The sequence below is a fragment of the Lethenteron reissneri genome, chromosome 27, assembly GCF_015708825.2.
Source record: "Lethenteron reissneri isolate LAM-NWPU_2019-01 chromosome 27, ASM1570882v1, whole genome shotgun sequence".
NCBI lineage: Eukaryota > Metazoa > Chordata > Hyperoartia > Petromyzontiformes > Petromyzontidae > Lethenteron > Lethenteron reissneri.
In genome coordinates this window covers 14,855,213-14,870,743 of record NC_083805.1, presented here as the reverse complement: position 1 = coordinate 14,870,743, position 15,531 = coordinate 14,855,213, and the positions used below count along the sequence as shown (strand labels likewise).

Here is a 15,531-nt window from a genome sequence, read left to right as displayed (position 1 = left end):
CTCTTGGCCAACGGCGGTTAGAAAAAGCTCCGAGTCTGATGCTCTCATCGCGTTGCCCCCCCCCCCCCCCCATTACCTTCCCCAGACTCATTTGCGTTCTGCTCCCGCCGCCGCTGCCACCGGCCCCTGAGTCTGAGCTTCCACATTGGGGGGCTCCCCGCGGGCCGCGTCTCCTGCTGCTGCGAGTTGCCCCTGCGCGGTGGGGCCGCCGTGCCCGGGGGGCGCTTCCACATCGCCGGCATCGAGGGAGGAACTCCGTGCGCTCGGTGCGCGCCCACTGCCGGGCCACCCCCTCGCTGTTTCCGTGTGTGCGTGGTGGGTGGGGGGGGTTGCACTCTGTGTGTCTGTCTGTCTGTCTGTGTGCGTGTGGTGTTGGAGCGGTGGTGTGGCGGTTAGCGCTACGCTGCGCTACGAACCTGGCAACCCGAGTTCGATTCCCACTCACGGCCACCAACACCCAGTGACGATATTCTGAACCGGTTCCTGGGCTTCACCTAGGTCGACTCAGCCTCAAATGAGGAACCTGGTGCGGTGCGTATATACATCGCCGGTGGGGATACAAAGGCGGCCGAGCGAGGTGGTGGCCACCCACCCCCTCGTGTGCCGTTCTGGTCTTCATAGGTGCTACTCGCTAACAGCAATTTCCCCAACAGTCTGTAAAGGCTGCACGGGGTATCCTTGCCTGTGGTCTGTTGACTCGGCCTCAAATGCGGTGTAGTAATCATCGCCACTAGGGGGACAAAGGCGGCCCGGGCATGGGGTTGGCCACCCTCCCCCCACCCCCTCGTGTGCCGTGCCAGCCTTCATAGGTGCTCGCGGAAAGCACTTGCCCCAACAATGTATTGAAGAGATCTTTGTCAGTGTTGGTGTTTAAAGATAACAGTGGTTCATCTTCTTGGTTCTCTCGGTAAAGTCACGTGGAAGGGAAAGAATAAAAAATAAAACATAATAAAATACTATTGTATTTTATTATAAAATACTATTGTATTTTATTATGTTTTCGTTGTATTTTTATTATTTCCCTTATAATTGTATTTTATTATGTTTTAGTTGTATTTTATTATTTTATTATTTCCCTTCTACGTGACTTTACCGAAAGAACCAAGAAGATGAATCGCTGCAGTCACAAAAGCTTTAAATCGAAATATAACAGTGGTTGTTTTCTCCTGGTTAGACGAATCCTCGTTCTTGCAAAACAATTCCACCTGCTCAGAACCAGTGCCCATCGTCAGTTCATGAGGAACACTCGTTCTCTGTTTTGATTTTGATCCTTATTTATCAACAGCGATAGCCTTCTGGGAATACAGGTCCCTGTCGTACGGGATGGGAGAATCTGGGTTTAGTTTATCTTTCTTTGCGAAACAGGTGCAGTGCAGTACTGGGTCTGGGCAAACCGAGCTGCACCTTCCAGACGAACTCCGTGGCCTCGTGCCCCCTCCCTCATCACCTCCCCCCGGCGCTCACCAGGGACGGGTCCCCCTACCTCCACGGGGTCCGGCCCTTCCTCAGGCGCGCCGCCTCCAGGAGGCCCGACGGCCTCGCCAAAGCGTCCACCGCCGACAGCAGAAGCCGCTTCGAGCTGGCCTCGTGGACCGACCGATACTCGCTGGGACGCGACGGCAGGCGTTGCTTGTACGCGGGCAGGACCGTGACGGACAGTGGACGCACGGCGGTGGGGCGCGTGAGGCCCCACGGAAGCTTCGAGGAGGACAGGAGCGTCGAGGAGGTGCCCGTGTCATCCAGGGGCGTGGAGTCGAGTCGCAGGGAGCGCGCGAGACCCGGAGGCAAGAGCGGCGTTGACCTGGACGCCGGCTTTGAACCGGACGCCGGCTTTGAACCGAAATGCAGGAGACGCGAGAAGATGGCGAGGAGCGCTCGTGGCCACGTCGATGACTCGAGCGGCAAAGTTCTCGGCAGAAGGTGGAGGAGGGCTGCGGGTGGTAATACAGGTGGTGCTGCTGCTGCCACTGCTGCTGATTTCAGCGATGATGATGCCACTGATGGTGGTGGCAGTGAAGATGCCAGTGATGTGAGTAGAGACGGCAAGTTTAGTGGACGGTGTGGAGAGGTCAAGGGAGGCGTGGGGTTTTTCGATGGGGACAGTGAGGACTTTAAAAACGGCGATGATGCGGATCGAGACGCAGCTGGTCGTGGCCGTGACCGTGGTTACAGTGGCGATGGTGATGCGGTGAGAATGGGCAAAGATGGAGATGGTGGCGATACGACTGTGCAATCCGTCTCTGCACGTGATCATCAACTTCACTCGGAGTGCAGGTTTCCTGCGCAGGGTGAGTAATTCATAATGTTACACGAAAATTCCACCGTGTATAACTCAAACGCACAATTGAATTCACGTTCGGTGTTTTATTTCTTTGGAGAATTTTCAATAGATTTTTGGATGTTTAGTCGATTGGATTTTATAAAATGTTACTTTTGACAATTATACGAATAATGTTTTATTATGTCCATGAAAATTATTCCAAATAATCCTTTATTTACTCAAAAGAACTTCAACTGAGTCTCGACTCCTTTACAGAGGATGCAATTCTGTATTAAGTATACTGCGTGACCGACCCATCATTAAAACATTGAGCTGACAAGCTCAATGGGCCTTACCTGAAGTAATCTGACCGACTGTTATGCGCAATTTTGTGACGATTATCTGAACCGGTCCTGGGCCTCCCCAAGGTCGACTCAGCCTCAAATGAGTACCTTGTGTGGTGTGTAAACCTCGCCACTGGGGAGACAAAGGCGGCCGGGCGCGGTTCTGGCCACCCACCCCCTCGTGCGCTGTGCCGGCCCTCATAGTAGCTACTCGCTAACAGCACTTGCCCCATTGTCTGTCACCGCTATTACCGGGGAACTTTGTCATTTTTCGATTTAAAGCTTTCGTGACTGCAGGGATTCATATTCTTGGTTCTTTCGGTAAAGTCACATAGAAGGGAAATAATAAAATAAAATAAATAAAACATAATATAATAAAATTCTCACGACGTTTCGGCCACAACGCAAGCAGCCGTTGTGGCCGAAACGTCGTGAGAATTTTATTATATGATGTTTTATTTTTATTATTTTATTATTTCCCTTCTATGTGACTTTACCGACAGAACCAAGAATATAACTTTGTCATTGTCTTGCTATGTGTTCACTAACCCCCTCTGTCAATCGCATTTATCCCTCAACATCTCCACTAAACCCTCCGCGCAGTGCACGCGTTGTCTCCGGCACGCGCCCTCCTGTCTGGCCTCTCGGGGATTTCGCGAACCGTGTGCTCCCCTTCCCCGGACCCGGAGCCGAGCGACTCGAGTTCTGAAGACGACGGGACGCGTGCCAGGCACGCGAGATATCTGCACAAAAGTAAAAGCACCGGGAAAAGTACGACGTCTGATTTCACTGGAAATTATCCAATGGACGATTCACTGCCACTGAAAATGTGTCAAGTTAGTTCTGCGATGGTTGACCACATGTTTAGTCCACTAAGACTGAGAGAATGACTATAAAAATACACAGATTTACACTTGAGAAAAATTCCACATTTTATCGTCGACCAACAACGTCTTACTACAAGAGACAATGCTGGCTGAGTTATCGCTGGAGGTGGCCATAAGCAGGGAGACATGGACTTGTTGCCATTGTGGTAATGTCTCCTCATCAGGCCAGCTGGCTCTGTGGTCATAACACAGCACTTAGTTCATGATTAAAATTCCAAATGAGGCTCTGCTCAGCCTATACCTCTCTGGATTCTATTGAAAATCAGTACCACTTTGTGGGCAGTCAGCAGTGGTTGTCCCGTGGCTCGACTTATCTCGCCTCTACTGGACATATGTGAAAAAGAGCTTGAAATCTCATTTGATTCCCCCCAGTATATTCTAATTCTGTTTGGATGGGGGAAACTCTGTCCTGCTTTCGAAAGGCTATGCTGGCACGACTGTCATCAACGAGTAATTTCTTATACCCATATGTTAACCCATACTGCTGTGATGTAATGGTTGCAATCCACAGCTCACCAGTTCAATCTCCCAGCGTGGCAGTTGAAACAGTGTGTATTTGTCTGAAATCATTCTGCCTCTGTTCACCCAACAGTACGAATGGATACATCATAGTTAGTCGATGGGCCGGTTGTGTGTGGTTGAGTTAAGTTTGGCTACGTTCCAGCTCTTTCAAAACATATGTCCAGCGCTTCTTCTAGTAGAGACCCTTCCGCTAGAAGTGGTGTGGCCAAGCAATTGCAGGGCTGCACCTTTGCCTCTGACCTCTGTCAAGGCACAGCCCTGCAATGGATGAAGGCCTCCCGAAAAAAAGTTCAGGTCGTGGGGGTCATTTGACCAATACGTCACCACGCCGGTCAGTGCGGCTTGGTGAAGATTGGGAGCGTAGACGTGGGACCACAGGAGCATCGGACGACAACTAATTTTACTGCACTGCTGTTGCCGCACGCAATTAAGTCCCGCAATAGGCCACAATCCATGTTTTATGCACAGTGCTTGGTGGTCAAATCACTATCCAGGCTCAACCCTGGTTCACCTGCAAGATCTGATAAAAGCAGGAGCATGCCAGGTGATTTGGTTATAGTCGTTTGCTACACGTGTTCGTGTTTTAATTCCTTCTGTAGGAACTTGGCCATCTGCCCGATCACAAGAGTTTGGGCCGGGGTTCGTTTTTAAAGCCGGCGCCGCCGTGGGGGTCTCACGATTCCCACCGGCTTCCCCTGAAGTACCGGAGTTCCCATCTACGAGCAGGGGCCACGTCCCAGACGTGGCACGAGCAGTGCTCGCACTCGCGGACACCACCTCGGGGCGAGCAGAGGCTCCGTTCGGCGACGTCAATGGTGGAGCGACCCCGACGTCGGTCGAGATCCACGGGGCTCCATCGACAGAGCAGTCAATTACTGGAATGTCGAGCTACGGCAGAGGTGGGGGGGGTGCTCGGAGACGACACGATGTGGGCCCAGCGGCAAGCGCTGCCGAAGACTCCATCCTGACGTTGGTTGGACTTCAAGGTGGGTTCGTGGCGAGCGGATGACTGAATAAGAAAGTACACAAAACGTAAATGGCAGCTAAGTGAGATGCAGGAGATAGTGCCACGGTTGGGTGAATGTCAGGGGTCGGCGCTCGTATTAGTGAGGGCTATGGGTAAAGTTAAACACATTCCTGCGGAGGGAGCTGGTAGGAACGTTGGGTTGCTCGGTCAATGGCCAGGGTCAACGGCGGCGTGGTGTATTCCGCACATATGGCCGACTGTGAAGGCGGGCACAAGCCGGCGTGAGTAGGTTAAACATTGAGTTTTATAAGGGCACCACGGGGTGACCAGCCCCTCCCCACCCTCCCCACCCAGCCCCTCCCCACCCTCCCCACCCAGCCCCTCCCCACCCAGCCCCTCCCAGCCCCTCCCCTCCCCACCCTGCCCCTCCTCACCCTCCCCACCCAGTCCCTCCCCACCCTCCCCTCTCCACCCAGCCCCACCCCTCCCATTTTTGGATGAACGACGGACGGACACAATAATCCCCTGTGGGCTGCTGGAACCAGGTGGTTCCTACCAGTAGAAGTGAGTTTAGTTACCTCGTGAAGCCCATTGAGCTCTGCATCTCTTTTCCAAGGGCAATTTGGCGAGCAGACAACAGTTATGAGCAAGGCTATGGTTTGGTTAGCTAACTTGTCAGGATTAGGGTTAAGGGGCTAGAGTTACGGATAGAGTCGTGAGGTAAGTAGGCATCAGGGTCACAAAGATTCGATTGATGATTTTTCTACTTAATGTTTTTGTCTATGTCACCTTGCCCATTTGCCATGTTCCATATTGGTCTGTACATTAACATGTAATGATATAAATGGCATAACTGCTTTTGTCTTTAGTTTGTTTTCCTTCCCCGTACCTCCGGTGTAAAAAAAATGCAACATACATAACATGTACACATGAGCTTTATAACTCATCGAATTCCTCAAGTATAAATAAATATTGTGATTCTGATTCAGATATAAATAGTATAATTAAATCTGATTGATTCCTTGGGGAGAAATTTGATGCGTGAATCATTTGCTGCAAGAGTTGATTTTCGTGGATGCGTCAACGCGTCGCTCTCGTCCTAGTGGACATGCATCAGGTCATCTGACCCTCCTCACTCGTCAAATTCACAGATTTATCAGTTTTTGTGGTCACGATTAAATAATCTCTTCCAGCTGCCTTGTTTGTTCCGCCTGTGTTTCCCACACCGCCGATTAGCACGGTTGGCTAAGTACAGTGCGAACTAAGTGCAACATACATACACATGATTAGCATGGTTGGCTTACGTATGGTGTGAAAGTTCAACGTACATACACAATTATTCTGTCAGACCATCAGTTGACAAGGCAAAATTGCGCATATTTCCCATACACGTCAAATAATAAATTGTGTACAGTTCGATAGAACATATACTGACGAATAGATACATTACGCTGGTCAACACACTTTTCTGGCATAAGGTATTCCAACGGTTTTTAAGGTAATTTCGGGGTGCTGATTCCAAATCTGGCATCAGTTTCTGTCTATCACATCAGGTTTTTGAGAAATCAAATATTGCATTTTCAATAAAAACTGCAGAAGAAAAATATTAAATAAATGTGGATATCTACATAAAATGATATTATAAACACACTATCCTAAAAATACAGCACCATATTTTAACACTAAAGCAGTCACTGAATCGCAACAACTTGCAATCATAAGTAACAGTTAATTTCGGGTAAAATAAATGAAAATGGGGTATGCCGATAGCATAAAAATGAAAAGTGATAGGGCAAATCTGAGATCATATTTGGAATCAGCACCCTGAAATTAGTCTAAAACAGCTGCAAAAGTCCAGGCCAGAATTATTTTTTTTGACCAGTGTTATTCCATGCCTTACGACTAGGAGTAGAGCTTGCGCTAGTATTTGGTCGGCTGGGATTGTTTCGCCCCCTAACGGTTGTGCCCTTCCTTCCCCCCCCTGCCAACCGTGGCCTCTTGGCTCCCTCTTCCCTCCGACCGTGTTGCTCCGCTGCTTCACAGGGCCCTCACCGGCGCGGTCCGACTCTCGTGACCTGGCCACCGCGAGCAACGGGTTCCAGGTGCAAACCGTGAGCGGCGAGGATGGCGGAGCCGGATCCACGAGGGACCGCTTGAGGAGACAGGTACGTGAGGAGACCGGGGGGTGAGGAGACTGGGGAGTGAGGTGCGTGCAAAACGGCTACCACCGAACCCACGGTTATCCATGCGTGGATCTCCCAGGGGTTGAGGATTGAACGTGCTCACGTGTGGCCTCTGCGGGTGATCTGGTCCGATCGTTGGCCACTCCTCACCCATCGGTGGGTCACCGACTCGGCAGCGCACGCGCTTGCGGTCGCGTCGGCAAGCGAATCGGTTTGCTCTCAGAAACAATGACGATAGACATCATATTCTACGTAGTTGAACGAAATAATAAAAAAAACAAGATAGGACTAAACGAGGGAAAGCCTCCACTGAGTTTCTGGACTTTCCTCAGGGTCGCTTGGACAATTTGTAATTGAGTGTTTCGGGGAATCTAATCACCACACTATACAGTGCACCCTTGTACAGTTTGATCTATAGTTTGTTCTACAACAAACCAAATATTTTACATCAGAGCTGACATCTGCCAGGCCAAAAAACTAATTGACGTTTTGTGTATGTGCAGGTTGAGACCATTGACTCACTCGCCTTGAGAACCTGAATGAGCCTTGGGTGGCTTGAATCCAAACTCGCACTCAGCAGTGAGACTGCCATTATTATGTATGTGTGTATGTCAACCTTCTTTCGCACCGTACGTAGCCCACCGTGCTAATTGGGTAATAGAGAGACCCCCCGGCCATGGAACGCGAGTTAAAGATCTCATTGGTGCTGGCCCAACGGCTCCAGAACAGCCTCAATGAGGTCCTCGTGGGCCTCATGAAACGTGAAACGCACAGCCACAGGGCTTGTACCTTGGGACTCAGCAGTGCCACCTCAGTGCCCTGACGTGGCACATTACTAACAGCTTGGACCCTGAACCTCAGCAAGTATACGAACTTGGGGAAAGAGACGATGGGCAGGAATTCCAAAGCGGAGCAGCGAGGGAGAAAAGGACCCCAGAAAGAGAGAGTGTTGTGACCTGAGGTGTGTTGGATGAACACGGTACGGATGATACGAACAGTCAGATATACGACTAGTGCCCCAACTTCGGCCCAATTAGTGGTTTGCTCAGCAGCAGTAGTAAGTGAGAATAGGTTTCCCCCTTTTTTCTGGCAACAAACACTATCAGAGTATTATTTTATTATGTTTTATTTTTATTATTTTATTATGTCCCTTCTACGTGACTTTACCGAAAGAACCAAGAAGATGAATCCCTGCAGTCACGAAAGCTTTAAATCGAAATTTAACTATCAGAGTAATGAAAGCTCGGGCTGAGCAGCTACATCATGGGACCTCCTTTGCCAGTGCCGTTTTGAGACTAGGCTCAAAAGAAAGCTGTCTCTGGTGTGGACCAATCCGTTTCAAAGACAATGCCATATATTATCAGTGTTTTTTGTTTGCATTCTGACCACAAGTATCGTGGTTAATGCAGACATGATTCCTTGTAAGAGGTTTCAGTTTGGTGTTGTAACATCTTAACACAGCTGTTTTGTTGCCAGAAAAAAGGGGGAAAACCTATTCTCATATTTTGGTCCTGGCAAAGGAGGTCCCATGAAGCAGTCGTAAGTGTTCGGAGTTGAAGACGAAGGATGTTGCACGGAAAGGAAAAGCAAGCTCCTCCGATGCCTCCTTTACCAGATTGGTGATACAGCCTTTCCGCGACAGCGCTGATGAGACTGTGGTACCCAGCAGATTCATAGTTTTATTATCGCTAAATATCATTGTTAAATCATGGGAGGAATTGTGGAATGCAAGTTTTTATTATGGAAAAGGCCTATATAGTATTGTTAAATGTTGTGGAATTGCCAGTATTACGTGACGTAGTGTCTGTGACATGGCCATTATTTGCCTAGAGAGAGATGCAGCCCCCCATCTCTATCTCCTTCCTGACCCCCCCCCCCACCACCCCCACGTTGGCCAGCTGTCATCTCCCTCGCCTGGTATGCAGGAGGTTGTGGATTCGATCCAGACCTTGACACCTGCTGTATATTTGGAGTTTGTACATTTTCTCCGTGGTCGCATGGATTTTTCTCCGGGTCCTCTGGTTTTTTTCCTCTCCACATTTAGTATCACACATCACGCGTTTATATTTGGCTGCCATACATTTCCACGTGATAAGACACTTCGTTGCGCTATCATGTGTGAGAGCCTGGTCGCTTCTGAAACAATACCGACATAGCCTTACCTGGTAAATAAAAAAAATACAGTAAACTCTCTCTCTGTCCACGAGGGTGACGTTCTAGAAAACGCTCGCGAATGCAGAATTCGCGAATGCAGCAGGGAACCTTGTTCCAGAACGCAGCGGGCAGCCGAGAGGTCGTGCCCAATCTTCGTCAGACAGCTTCGAATGTCGGTGGTCTGGCACTTACACTCGCGAGTCCGGCGAGTCGCGAGTCGGGAATTAGTGTGAATTGAGTAGCTCGCGAACATGCGAAACTCGCGAATCCAGAACTTGCGCACAGGGAGGGTTTACTGCAGTTACACGTGTTCTATATTTACCTGTCTGGCACACCAGGTGCAGCATCTGTGCGCGTTCCTGGAGGTGTCGGGGCAGGCGGAGGAGCTGGTGCTGAGGAGGAGTGGTCTGGACGGAGAGCTCTTCTCCCCGCTGTCGGTGGCCATCGCGCGCACGCCCTCGTTCCTCTCCACCCTCAACCTGAACCTCAACGTCCTGAGGGCAAACGGCGCTCGGATGCTCGCCACGGCGCTCCCCACGCAGAGCCGCCTGAAGACCCTGCTGTGCGTGGCGGAGTCGTGCGCGTCGCGAGCGTGTGCGGCGACGAATATCTGAACCGGTCCCGGGCCTCCCCTAGGTGGACTCAGCCTCAAATGAGTACCTGGTGTGCGGCGTGTAAATATCGCCACTAGGGAGACAAAGGCGGTCGGGCGTGGTGTTGGCCACCCACCCCCCTCGTGTGCCGTGCCGGCCTTCATAAGTGCTCGCGAACAGTACTTGCCCCAACAGCTTGTTGAAGGCTACACGGGGACTCTTTGTCTTTGTTTGTTTGTGAACGTAAGTGACCACACCGGCCAGTATGGCTTGGTGAAGTAGGGACGGCGGTGCCTGAATCGGTTGAGGTATCACTCGCCACTGATGTTAGCCGTGGCCATGCCCAACCGCCTTTGTCTCCCCAGTGGCGATGTTTACACATCGCACCAGGTACTCATTTTAGGCTGAGCCGACCTACGGGAGGCCTAGGACCTGTTCAGATAATTGTCATGAGCGGGAATCGAACTCGGGTCGCCGGGTTCGTAGCGCTAACCGCTAATCTACCGCTCCCCAACCTACGGTCACACAACTCCCAGGACTCAGCGTGCGGTGTGGGGAGGCCTCCATGCAGAAAGTGGATTGGTAAAGGGCTCTGTGCATTAAATTGCTATTGCGTAACACCTGGTGGTCGTGATCATGAAGATGACGACGACGTTTTGTTCTGCAGGTTGTTTGGGAACCAGATGTGCGATGACGGCGTCTGTGCTGTGCTGAAATCTCTGACATCGGCGATCGCGTTGGTGAGCGGATGCCTGGTTACATCTCACCTGCCTGGCAGAAAGCGTTGGCCTGCTAAGGCTCTTTGCCTGCTGTGTCGAGGACATAATAGTGACATTAATGCCAACAAGACGAATGGTAGATTCCATTAATTTAACTTGCAACTGAGAAATGTTGTTGTGATGTCGTCCAAATCCTATCTGCCGCATCACGCTGACCCATCCGATGCAGAAGCCCTGGTTTATCCAATACAGCTCTCTTGTCTAATCCAATGCAGCAGAACCCTGGTCTCATGTGAACCAGAGCCCTCGGCAAACTTCAGGTGGTCTGACAAGGCCATCATGAGCCCCCAAGAAAGAAAAACACCCAGTCCTGGGACTCTAACCCAGAATACGAGTGGTGCCATGTCGTCGCTCCGACACAGCCTTCGTCTGTGAATCACCGCGTCGCCGTTACGCGCCACGCATCATTGCGGCGGGGTTGTGTTTCCGCACGTCAGGGCGGCCGCCTGCTGGAGCTCGACGTTGGAGGGAACTGCCTGACGGGCGTCGCGCTGAGGGACATCGCCTCGTACCTCCGCGCCAACACCGCCCTCACCGAGCTGGGCCTGTCCAGAAACCCAGACGTGGGTGACGCGCACGCACCACGCCGCCAGGTTCACGGTGGCTAGGAGATGTTAGCTACCTCGCCTGGTATACAGGAGGTCGTGGCTTCGATCCAGACCCTGAAGCCCGACCCTGAAGTTTGCATGTCTCTTGCCCTGTGGTCGTGCGGATTTTTCCCCGGGTCCCTAGGTTTTTACCTGCATATTTAGTCAACATTCGTTTCGAGTATTTGGCTGCTATGAATGTACACGTGCTAAGCCACCTCGTTGAGCTATACAGCTCAGCGTGCCCTACCTGGTAAAATAACAAAAAGTTTTTAGTTGAGGTACTGGGGGGGGGGGGGGGGGGAGAATCTCTCTAGCAGGGTCAAGGGGTCAACATGGGCTATGCCGCCGATGTCGTCAGAACACGCCGTTGCTTCCTTCTCTCTGCTACATTTTGGGGGAGTAGACCGGAAGTAGAGAACCTTCCTTACAGAGAACACGGTGCCCCAGGTAACCCCTCTTTGTCAGCATTGTGTAAACTGAAGGCATAGGACTTTCAAATACCTTTGGAGAGGCAACACAGTAGGGCATATCTTAGCGTTATCAAATAGCGAAAAACAATTAATTAAAGCTCACACTTTACAGGTGACAGGATGCTAGAATAAAAAAATGTAGTGTTGCCCCAGTCAAAATTATTTGCCTCTTGAATGCGATTAGTGGAGCTAAGATGCTCAGTGTCGGACAAACATGATTTGTGGGCCGTTGCGAAGTGTTATAGGCCTCATGTGGTCGTCAGTCATTGCACAGGGAGGACACGGCGGTCACTGCGTCATCTACGCGCGTCTCGACTCGCTCATCGCCGAGCATGGCTCGGCTTGTGGTGGAAAAACAACCTCGTGCCACGTGAACCGCACCGGGCAGGCAGTCTCGGCATGACCCAGGCGTGGCTCGGTTCTACAATGGACGAACTGCAGGAGTGGTCAATGTACTTGTTGCTACTGCTTCCGCCACTGTCGCTAAAGGCTCTTCCAGAGGACTGGGCTCCGCTATTCGAGGTGCTGGCGTTGCCGGGTTGCGGGCTGGCGCGCCTGGCGCTGGAGGAGAACCGGCTCGGCGAGCGGGGCGCGTCTCTGGCCGCCCGCGCCCTCGCGTCGAACCTGCAGCCTGCGGGCGTTGGAGGCCGAGGAGAGCGGCCTCGGCAGCCTGGCTGCCCTCACCGAGGTGCTGTTGGCTCTGCAGGCCAACACGGGCAGCCGGCTCGGGTATGTACATTGAACTTCTTTCGCACCGTACGTAGCCAACTGTGCTAATCGGAGGTGAGGGAGAAAAACAACAAACTTAAACACAAAAAGATATTTTGAAGAAATGAGTTTTCTATCTAGATTCAAAAGTGCACAGCTTCAGTCGCTTACTCAGTGTGCGAGAAAACAATGGCGTGCTGTGACATTAGCCGCATAGCCCATGTTGATCCCTTGACACTGCTCTAGAGGTTATTTCCCCCCCTTAGGACCTAAATTAAAAACTAAACTATTTTTACTTTACCAGGCAAGGCCCATTGAGCGACCTGGCCACAAATGATAGCTCAACAAAGTGGCTTATGATATGGAAATTTATAGCAACCAAATCATCTAAAGCAGCATTCTTCAATAATCTTCAGAGGGGGGCCACTTTCACCGATAATAAATCAGTGTGAAGGCCACCACACCGCCTGCAAGGGGTGTTTTCACATTGGTGTATTGTCGGGGACTGCATGTTAAGGGGCCTCACTAAAGGCCACCAGGGACCGCCAGTGGCCTGCTAGCCTTGCACTGAAGAACACCGCTCTAAATGTATGTTTCTAAATGCGGAGCAAAAAACTGGCGAAAAATCCACGCGGCCACGGGGAGAACATGCAAACTCCAAATATACAGCAGGGATCAGGGTCGGGATCGAACCCACGACCTCCTGTATACTCGGCGAGATAGTTAACATGACGCCACCATGGCCAGTGAGGGCCCTGAAAGGCCACTTATTTCCAGGGCTTGAACCCCGGCATCTATTTCCTCAACGTTCTGCTCAGCGTCTGTACATCAGAACATTGTAAAACCCCCGTGAGATACACCCAGCCCCAAGGCTTCGTGCCACCCTCCCATCCTGGCTCTGTTGTTGCCCTAACAGCTACCTGTCCCTGGACGACTCTGTGGAACGGAGTGATGATGCTCGCCGCATTTACCGGCAGCTCCAGCGCCTCACCGCTTCACGGGGAGGCCAGGTGGGGCCCGACCCCCCACCCACGGCCAGACGCGTGGCCGCAGGCAACACCGCGGCTGAAGGAGGGCCGTGAGATGTGTGTGTGTGTGCCGGTGCGGAGAAGCGTGCACAGGTTACGATCTGCCTGCTGGGGGCATTGCCAATACCGACAGCAGCAGCAATGAGTTGTATTCATATTAACCCTTTCCCGTTCTGAGACATCTGTAAGTTGCAGGGTGGGGACCTTTCACCTCTGAATCTCGTAACGTGCAAGCGGTTAAGTGTTAATTTTATTTAGAGAGGCATAGCGCCGTTGTTTTAAAGACATTGTTATTCGCCGCAGAGAACAGTCGCGACATGACCGTACTCAAATAATAGCTCGTAGGAGCCTCGATAACGATAAAGTTATTAAATTTTTTCCTTCCGGTTTAGCTTTGATGTACACGTACGTCATCGGAATGGGAAAGGGTTTTGCAGACCAACATAATCCAGCATCATTTAAGGAATTTAATTCCGCAGCGGTTTTGTAATTTTTGGTTTCATCAGTTCAGTCTGGCTTTTTAAGCAAATGCTGCTGGGTTATTATATCTTATTGGCCAGAGTACTCCATCTATCAGGGGTGGGGAACGTCCGGCCCGCGGGCCGTGTAAGGCCCGCGAAATCATTTGGTCTGGCCCTGCCAAGGCAACCGCATGACTCGAAATTCAATAAATCTAGGCGCTTTTTTCATAGCAACATATATTTAATTTTGTATTGCCCACGAATTATGTTATTTAATATCCAAATGGCCCTTGATAAAAAAAAGGTTCCCCACCCCTGATTCTAAACGATGGGGTACTGTCCCAAAGCTGAAAGCAATATTGTATAAAAACTGATTTTGCGTTGTTGCCGAACATTATGGCTAACAGCGAATGTAAATGGATCCGAGTTTGTGTTCATATTACACGTGCAACAAAGCATCCATATCAAAATTCTTATGCTCATGATGTATGCATTCTCTCTCGTGTCCTAGAATTATGAATAAGTCACGCCATGTGTATGCAAATGATGTACTCATAGAACATTGAAGCATATGTAGCATACAAAACCGTACAAATGTAACGTGAAAATGAGAAACAATATGAATAAAATGTTGAAAACAAGACAAAAAAATTACATACCGAATCAAATGATACGTGAATTCTTACAGGCCCAATCCACATACAGTAGTGAGAGCTGATCTAAAACACTCAACATTAGTGGCCTCGAGCAAGTGGTGGATATTCCACATTCCCCTGGTGGGGCTGTCGCACTGTAAACATGGGGAGGAAATAGGGGCACCACGGTGGTGAGATATTAGCTACCTCACCTGGTGTACAGGAGGTCGTGGGTCCGATCCCAACCCCGACACCTGAATATTTGGAGTTTCCATCTTCTCCCCGTAGTCGCGAGGAATTTTTCTCCGGGTCCTCCAGTTTTCGCTCCACATTTAGAGTATTTGGCCACTATAAATTACCACGTGATGATGAAGCCACTTCGTTGAGCTATCATTTGTTGTCAGCTCGATTCTGAAAAAGAGCTACATAGCTCAGTGGGCCTTACCCGGTCAAAAAAAACCAGATACAAAAAAATACTGTCCATTATATATTAAGTCTAGACCGATGGTGCTGTGTGGGCAGTGCGTTTTGACACAGCACGTGGATTTATTTACTGCGGGCGTATATATATATGCGACTACATCTCCGCACGGCATATCGTGTTTATGTTACAGAGACAAAGAGGCAGGCAGAGAAAAACTGCAAGGCCTTGAGTCCTTGACTTGACCAAAGCCACAGAGTCTATAGTACAGATGGCTGGGGGGAGGAAGTTCCAGACATCGGGAGCAGCAGAAGTTAAATAAGCGACCCCTCCCACCGCGCGAATAGGAAGGTCATAAGCCCAAAAGTCCAGTCGGGGTTCCATGTAGCCCTTTTGTCACTTTGCGATCGATGAAATTTATACTGATTTGTTGGAGGTCAATATAGGTCGTCCTGAAGATAGACCCGCCCCTGTCATAGGAATATGGAACTTCCAGGACTGGCTCAAAACTGTATCCAGCAGACGGGCG

The 15,531-nt window shown here is 50.5% G+C and overlaps 1 protein-coding gene across 3 annotated transcripts; it reads left to right on the top strand.

Annotated features, from left to right (window-relative positions):
* The first annotated feature begins 1,182 nt into the window (after positions 1 to 1,182).
* LOC133348629 (uncharacterized) lies at positions 1,183 to 13,444 on the top strand. 3 transcript variants are annotated; one of them, XM_061561554.1, is made up of 9 exons: positions 1,183 to 2,288; positions 3,208 to 3,375; positions 4,613 to 4,999; positions 7,024 to 7,145; positions 9,656 to 9,879; positions 10,578 to 10,650; positions 11,127 to 11,252; positions 12,239 to 12,478; positions 13,374 to 13,444. In XM_061561554.1, the coding sequence occupies exons 1-9, from the start codon at positions 1,862 to 1,864 to the stop codon at positions 13,407 to 13,409; spliced, it is 1,803 nt and encodes a 600-aa protein (XP_061417538.1). In that variant the 5' UTR covers positions 1,183 to 1,861; the 3' UTR covers positions 13,410 to 13,444. The 3 variants fall into 3 exon arrangements, with proteins under 3 accessions (XP_061417538.1, XP_061417539.1, XP_061417537.1); XM_061561555.1 differs by lacking the exon at positions 13,374 to 13,444 and having other exon boundaries at positions 3,208 to 3,357; positions 12,239 to 12,636; XM_061561553.1 differs by lacking the exon at positions 13,374 to 13,444 and having other exon boundaries at positions 12,239 to 12,636.
* The last annotated feature ends 2,087 nt before the right edge of the window (positions 13,445 to 15,531 follow it).